We start from the raw sequence: 8537 nt of genomic DNA on the forward strand, positions 1-8537 counted from the left end.
TTTAAGATATTGATTGAAATTCCTGGTTGAGGTTATGGGGTTGTGTCCTACACAACTCTTCTTGTTGGGGTTCGACTCATGGGTACTTTGTGCTGCAGGTAAAAGCAAAGATGTGGTTACAACACAATAAGTTGGAGAGCATTTGTGGAGTGCGTACATGTCAATGATTTAACGACCATAAGGGATCGGGCCTACTTGGGAAATTTATTAAGTATTTCGAATGATGTTTTTAGTGTTATTGCTAGGATTACAAGATTGTTTTATTTTACTTTATTTACGATAACTACGAAACTTTGGAGTTTCATTCTTTTAATTGTTGTTTTGTTGTTTACGATGGGTATTCTATAAAAGGGTGTTTTTATTTAAAAATTAATTATTGTAAGAGTCAGTTAACGTTTCGAGACATTGGGGGGTTACATTGTGATTTGTTATAAAAAAATATGGGTTGTTATTGTATTTTGACTTGTAAGTTGTGATTTTGAACCATAAGTATGACTTTGTATGATTTTTAGGCAAGTTGTTTTGAGTTTGATGGGTTTATTCAATATTAGTTTGATTTCAAGTTATAATTTAAAATCAAATGTAAAAAATATTAATTCATCTAGGTAAAATTAAAATATGAATATTGAATTTCTATTTTTCTTTTGAAATTTTAGTTGTGGAGTTTTAAATTTATTTTTTGGATTTTATTTAAAATTAATTTAGTTTTCACATTGTTTTTTTTTTTCAAATTTAAATATATCAAATTAAGATTTTTTAAAAAAAAAATCCATTTTAAATGATTTTTTTAGTATTCAAAGATTTGAATTAATTTTTAAATAATAAATAAAGATTTATTATTTTATAAATAATGCCATGATATTTTGGTTAAAATCTACCTAGTCCATAAGTAACTGTTATTCGATTTCTGAGTTTACAGTCTAATAATAAAGCTATTTTTGCAGATTTTCAGCACAATAGTGATTTTGGCATGACCAATACAATGAAACATCCCTGTGTATTTATTGGGATTTCAAGTATGTAAAGTTTCCTCAGAAATAAGAGGTAGTTACCCAATTTATATATACAACTTAAATACAAAATATTCCCTTATTGTCTCAATTCTCATAAGATTCGGTTAATATTTAATTAAATAGGAAAAAGTCCCGCATTTTCAGGATATCATTATTATAGCTTCAGAGACGAGCATTCTGCTCAGCTTGGTAACCCCGAGTTGATAATCAGACCATGTCGTAAAAGCAATCTTAAGAGATTCATAGCTGTCTTTGGGTCTAAACCCAGAAATGCGTCTCATCCCAGCTCAGTATTGCGGCTAATGATCTACGTGGTCCATGTAACATTGAGCCTACACTCAATTTGAGTAAGTGTTTAGGGCTAGTGATCTGTTATTCCTTACGCTCAATATATTGGTGAGCTGAAAACATGAATCACGAGCTAGATATTATTTAGCTCAAATTTTAGGATACAATGATCGCATAATGACATTATTGTGATCTATTTTAAAAATTACAATCTTGCAAATAATATACAAAAAGTACCGAGAACATCCAGAATATTACAAACATATTGTAATTATATCATACAACATACAAGATTAATATATATAAGTTTCACTAACACAACATGCATTTATTCAAATTATAAAACAAAAAATAAATAAATACATAAGTGTTCACAAATTCCTAATTTATGATTTCTCCAAGTCCCAAGTAAAATTTTCCAAGTCAAACACAAAGTCTTCTTACTAATCTCCTCTAAACCTAATTTTTTTACACTTACAATAAAACAAAATCTATACTTAATAACCAAAAGAGCATAAACAAATAAAAAGAGTATTTATAACTATATAAACATCAAATAGTAAACTAAAACAAAAGAGTGTTTCCCTGTCTATTTTACGAAACGTGTCAACAAAAGAAACTTGGCCTTGCTTGTTTCGTGTAACGCACTGGGAAAGGTGCCTTATTTTATAATGTTTGGACGAGAGCAAATGGTACTATTGCCAGAAATTAGAAAAAGTGGAAGGAGAAGACAATATGAGACGCTCTGATGGTGAGTTTAGGTGGACGGTTATTGTAATGGTAACAAATGTTAGGTCATCGTGATAGTAACTCTATCAGGTAACTAATTATTTAACTCACTATCTTGAAGATGATTAATCAGATATATAACTTAAAAAAAACATGCAGTAAAAAATATTAAAAAGAAATTTAAAAGAAATAACTTACAATAAATTAAAAATAAAATCTTTTATAAAAATTGTATCGTAAAAAGAAAATAACAAAATTGCTGAAAAAAATAATAAAATTAAAATAAAATCTCAAAAACTAAAACAATTATAGTAGGTGTACGAAGGACAAGCTATATACCCTCTAATTATGCAAGTTTTTTCTAGCAGCCACCACTCACATCAAGCACGTGGTATTGAAGATAATAAGGACACAGCCTTTATATATGTATTTTTTAAAAAGACTACTCTAAAACTCTCAAGATAATATTAATAATGCTGTCCTCTTGTTTTTTTCCATATTAATTTCCTAACTATTTGTCTTATTTAAAAGACTACTATATCAAACTTAGTGGAGGAAAAAAATCACTGAATTTTCGTATTTAAAAAAGAAACTGTACAATTACTAGCAACCAAATAAAAAAATAAAATAATAATTGATTGCTAGACCATCAAAATCCTCAAGATACACGAATTCTTATTAAAAGAAATTGCAGTAATTAAATGAGATAAAGGGTCGACAATAGATTGAGATGGAAATTTTACCTGCATGATGCGGCATGTTGCGGCCTCGCAGATCCTGCGCCCTTTCATGGGATGTTAAACAGAGGGGGTGGGGATAACATTTTCTGTCCTAACAAGTTCTGTTTAAATTTAAATCCAACATTTCACTCTAAAAACTAACATATCCTATGGTTCACAATAATTGTTGGACTAAGTCCTAAAAATGGCAATTAAGGGACTAAAGAACTTCTCAAAAAATTATTATAAAATAAATTAAAAATTAAACAGAACTTGTTAGGACAGAAAATGTTATCCTTTAGTTGCCATTTTTAGGACTTAGTCCAACAATTATTGTGAGCCATAGGATATGTTAGTTTTTAGAGTGAATTGTTGGATTTACATTTGTTAATTGAATGGTACAAAAATACACATATACTCTTAGGGACCCCCTTTAATCGGGTACCGATTGCCATTTAGTTTGTTTTTAATTTGTTTAAGCAAATAAGAGAAATTTTTTCAGAAAATCAACATTCGAACTCGCTGTTTTATTAATGGCATGGCTCCTACTCTGGCTCGTTGACAAGCTCATGTTGTTCTTGTCATGGTTGGTTCTTGGAAACATTGAAAAATATGGCCTAAAAAGACCTTCAACAGGACCATTAACGCTGAAAAACACAGAAGGAAAGACCCCAGTTTTAGATATTGGAACATTAGAGAAGATCAAATCCGGAGATATTACAGTCGTTGCCGGAATCAAGAGATTCACACGCAACCAAGTTGAACTCGTCGATGGCGAAACTCTCGACATTGACTCAGTCATTCTCGCTACTGGTTATCGCGGCAACGTTCCTTCATGGCTTCAGGTGAGAAAATGTTCTGAAAAAAAGTTACTCTGTTTTTAGTTTCAAAAACAGAGGAAAGCCCAAAAAAGCTTTCTTCGATCAGAGTCGTTTTTATTCATTTATACTGATCTTATTCTGGTTTTGCTATGAAACAGGAAGGTGAATTTTTCTCCAAAAATGGATTCCCCAAATCCCCATTTCCACAAGGTTGGAAGGGAAATGCTGGTCTTTACGCAGTTGGGTTCACAAGGAGAGGGCTCTCTGGTGGTTCCTCAGATGCCATGAGAATAACTCAAGATATTGGCAAGGTCTGGAAACTTGAAACCAGACAACAGACCAAGAGAGCCACTGCTTGTCACAGACGTTGCATATCTCAAATGTGAAGAAGAAGAAGAAGAAGAAAAATCCCAAAAAATCAAAATAAAAAAATAATAATAACCCAATTCTCACTAATTGTATAGTTAAGGTGTATAACAACAACGTAAACAAATTTCTCTGGGTAATTAAAAACAACTTTATTACATCTAGTGAGTACTTACATCTAGTGAGTACTGGTCTGTGCTAAGAAAAAAAAGGCATTTTCTAAACAAATTTCGTGTGGTAGATCATACTCATCAATTTGATATTTTTTACTTTTTTACTTTCAGCTACAACATTATTTTACTTTCAGCTACAACATTAATCTCATCAATTGTATGAGATTAAATTTTTAGTCTCCATTTATGATAGAAATATTTTAATCACACTTTTTTTTAACGAAGTAGTGACTCCTAATCGAGCAACCATATAAATATTATAACTTAAATATGGTACATTTAGTGGTATTATTATTATTATTATTATTATACTTTAATTGTGTTACACATCAGGAGATTATAAAATAACTTATGCAAAGGGAAAGTCTTACATACCAAATACCAAATACCATATAATAGCCAAAATTCATTCTAAATTAACTATACAACCTAAAGCTACATAATCAATGGTAATTCCTTCTTCTAACCATTAATAAAGTCAAACAAAACTGAGATATTCATTAAGACAATTCATTTGTTACTCGCAAAAAAACAAACAATAATTACTTTCACTTTTTTTAATTCAGCTATTATGTTATTACTAACCACTCTATTTAATATTACTTACCGACATCAAAATGTTACTTATATGCAGATGAGTTACTGGGAAATTCATTACTTTTACATACAACGTTATTCCTGACTACTCCTTTAAAATTACTAAGTAACTCCTAAACATTACTTTCCCAATATCGTAAATATGTTTGAACACAATACTAATTTTACCTTATTGCCCTCCACTGTAGACTTTTTTTACCTGCAAATTACTATTTTGCCCATACTTTTCAGACCATGATTCAATATTTTTTTACAACCGGTTTACATCACCGGCTCATCAAGTAAAAAAATTTAATAATAAAAACACCAAATAATTTAATAGCTTGACACTTGGCAATTTTTTTGGGTCCCACTTGTTGGACTAAGTCCCGTGAGGGACTAAGGAACTTGCCTAATTTTTTAATTTATTTAACATGTTTTTTCTTTATGTATTTTTGTAGAATATTAGTGACATTTTAAATATTTTAAAATTTATTTTGAACAATATTTAGTACTTTGAACTATTAACATAGTGTGATATATTGATATTTGTTGTTTATGTAATTTACCTTTTTTTAAATAAGTGGGTCCGGCCCCATGAGAATTCTCCGCCCTACCTTCGATAGGGAGTATGCAAGGATGGGGGAGGAGACAGGGAATAAAATGGCTAATGGGGATGGGAAAATGGGGAGCACTCCCTGCAAAGTCCTCACCCCATTTCCATCCTTAGTCAACAAACATCTATGTTCCCTCACGACATTATCCTATAAATAGCCAAACACACCCAAGAAGTGAATGTCCAATGTTCAATAACCGATGCAAAAAAAAAAAAAAAACAATGACTATAAATATATTTCTAATAAAGTTTCATCTCAACAATGTTCAATAACAACTATTCAAGAAAATCCATCAAGAAATCGAAAGAACAACAAGAACAAGACATAGGTCTCACCTTGTCAAAGAAAAAGAATGCGAGAAAATGCTTTGAAATCTTAACCCCAAGACCCCAAACTGTAACGAACCAAATATTTTTATTTTATTTTATGTAAATAGTTTGTTAATTATTTATTTTATCAAAGTGTGTATGTTATGAATATTTAAATGTTTGTTTTATTTTTATTTTTATTTTATTTAATTGTCAAATTGAATATGTGAATAATTAATTTTATTTTTCTTTATTTCGTGTGCATGTGTGTGTGTTATCCAAAAAATTTGAACATATGATGTGGCATCACATTGTGGACACATGGCATCCAACAGTCAGTACAAGCTGGTCGGAATACACTTGACAAGTAAATAACAGTCACTGCTTGGTACGCCTGCCAGGAGAATAGCTGGTCGCCATGACGAACAACCAAAACTGGTTAGCGAAAAGAAGTTACACTCTCCATTAGAAGTCCGCAAGAATCGCCTAGCCACTTGCAGAGGACACTTAATAGCCCTAAAGACTTGCTCAAGCTTCCTAAGGAATAGGACTGTAACTACCTACGAGAATAATGAGATATTTTCACCATCAGTTACGCCGTGCGCTGCCCCTGGGCTAATAGAGCATTATAAACTCAAACCTCCACCACAGTGGAGGGGGTTCACGAAATTGGCCTACTGACCAGCACCAGTAACATACCGAGCAGCCCGTCTTGATAGTTAGTAGCAATTCTACCATTCTGTATTGTCCTTTACACCTAGAAATCTACATGTGTTCACTGGTTATCTTGTGTAAACCCTTAAGATCAATACAAATCTAAGAGGAAGTAGGTCATTACTATTTCTTTGGGCCGAACCTCTATAATTCTAGTGTTGTTTGTCATTTATTGCTCATAGTTATTAGGTTTTGGCTTATTTATGGTTCATTGATTGTCTAATTGAAAGCTCTCTAATTAATTAATTTAATTCCACGTTAGTTGATCAAAAAGTCAGTAGACATTTTGGTGCTTTCATTGAGAGCCCAAGACAATCACATTTAGATTCCATTGCCGCAAGGATGGTGTTCTCAACCAGAAGGTCAAGCCAAGAGCCTCTAGAGCCTGAGGTTGAAATCTCTTACCAAGTTCCATCGATGAGCAATTTGAATGGATAGCGAGGTGAGTTGCTACCTAGGAAGCCATCTAGTGTCGGGGGGTGAAACTGCTGGGCCCATTGCACCAGGACACAGAGCTGCTGCCTCTGCTGGAATCACCCATGTAGGAATGTCAGGTGGTGTGGTTGCAAGGGGCATCGACTAGCCAGGGCCAAGAGCTGGAGGTCCTCGACTATATGAGCAGATAAAATAAGTCTTGGGGTAGATGCAAGATCAGCCTGTCATCATGAATCAGGGGCGAGCTACTTCTTAGGAGGACCTTAATGAGGCTTTTGAAAAACAAAGGAGACACTTCCAACAATGGCTGGATCAACATGCCGAGGAGGTGCAATCTTGTCAGGAAGACATGGAGCGCTAGACTAGGGAAGCTGTTGAATCCATATGCAATAGCAGCAAACCCAATGTATGGGAACTGCAGCTGAAACTACTGCCCAAAACCAACAATGTCTTCTCGTTTTTGGTTTTGGTGAGGGTGTCATGCATGGACCAGAGGATCAACCTTAGAATGGGAATCAGGGTCCAACCAGGAGTCACAGATCTGGATGGGGCGTCCAAGCCAACAACAATAGGCAGCCCTTATCGCCTGATGAGTAGGTCCTTCCAAGGCGCGGCATGGGACAGGACCAAGCATGAAACTTTCAGCCAAGATCTCAGAGCGGTGGCCATGACAGAAATTGTAGCGCTGCAGGACGGGATGGTAACCCCCAAGCATCGACGCCGAATAAGAATGGTCACCCCAAAATTACCAGCAACAGCCTGGTCGGTATAGACAATACCAAGAATACCGACCAAGATCCTGAAGAGAGAAGCCGGAAGTTAGTAGTGCATACAAACCCCATTATGATGATGGGTATGACCATGATGAGGTAGTGAGCCAAGTTTTCCAGCAAAATGATTGAGGCCAACACAATAACTAGGGTTAGAGAGGTAACTAGCCCGAAGGACCATTTGTCCCACAAGGGCAGGATATCCCAAATAACCAACTACCCCAAGGTGGAGGGTTTTAGGGAGTACCTCCAGTACTATGTCGAGAAAATAGCCAAAATGCTGGAGGCAGGCCTCGGCCAAACTTTGTTTTCAACCGAATGGGTCCCATGGGAGGTGAAGACCTTCGACATGATCTTAATTGTAGTAGGGAAAATCAGGATTTGAACAACATAGCTCCGCTTGAGCCTGTTTAGGACCTGAGAATGGATGAGGTCCACAATACAGCACAACCTAGGCAGCTGCAGACCCTAACATCCAGGCCCAGTTGGATCTGTTAACCCAACTGGTAAGGGACTTGACAACCCCCAAGTTAACAGATATTGAAATGGAGGGGTAGAGAGGTTCCCCATTTTTGGAACGTACTAATCAGCTGTCCATACCTGTCAAATTCAAAATGTTGACATGGAAGATGTACACTAGACTGGAAGACCCAATGTCCCAGGTTCACAGCTTTGAACTGCAGAGTGATCTCCAGGGGGTTCGGGATGATGCCAAGTGCAGGATCTTCCCGGTCACCCTATCAGAAATCACCCAACAATGGTTCTTCAAGCTACAACGAGGGTCTATTCCCAATCCTTTTCAGCAATGCCTCTTCTGGCCAAGCCGAATGACTTGCTGGACCTAAAACAAAGAGAAAATGTACTTTTAAAGGAATACATTCAATGTTTTATGCGAGAAGTCACCAGAGTGAAATCCCTTAGTGATGACGGTAAATTGATAGCCATTAATTCGGGAGTCAAAGTAAAGAGGCTGTTTTGGAGAAATTTGAAAAGGAAGTCTCCGCATAC

General features: G+C 35.0%; 1 protein-coding gene across 1 annotated transcript; it reads left to right on the top strand.

Annotated features, from left to right (window-relative positions):
- Positions 1-3282: 3282 nt before the first annotated feature.
- LOC133823925 (probable indole-3-pyruvate monooxygenase YUCCA9) lies at positions 3283-3956 on the top strand. Its single transcript, XM_062256778.1, has 2 exons — positions 3283-3594; positions 3729-3956. The coding sequence occupies exons 1-2, from the start codon at positions 3283-3285 to the stop codon at positions 3954-3956; spliced, it is 540 nt and encodes a 179-aa protein (XP_062112762.1).
- The last annotated feature ends 4581 nt before the right edge of the window (positions 3957-8537 follow it).

The sequence above is a fragment of the Humulus lupulus genome, chromosome 3 (assembly GCF_963169125.1).
Source record: "Humulus lupulus chromosome 3, drHumLupu1.1, whole genome shotgun sequence".
In the NCBI taxonomy this organism is placed as follows: Eukaryota; Viridiplantae; Streptophyta; class Magnoliopsida; order Rosales; family Cannabaceae; genus Humulus; species Humulus lupulus.

Excerpts from the sequence above, each read along its gene's own strand:
- LOC133823925 (XM_062256778.1), top strand. The coding sequence starts at position 3,283 with ATGGCATGGCTCCTACTCTGGCTCGTTGACAAGCTCATGTTGTTCTTG. Across the intron at positions 3,595-3,728 it reads ACGTTCCTTCATGGCTTCAG|GAAGGTGAATTTTTCTCCAA; the intron begins GTGAGAAAATGT and ends GCTATGAAACAG.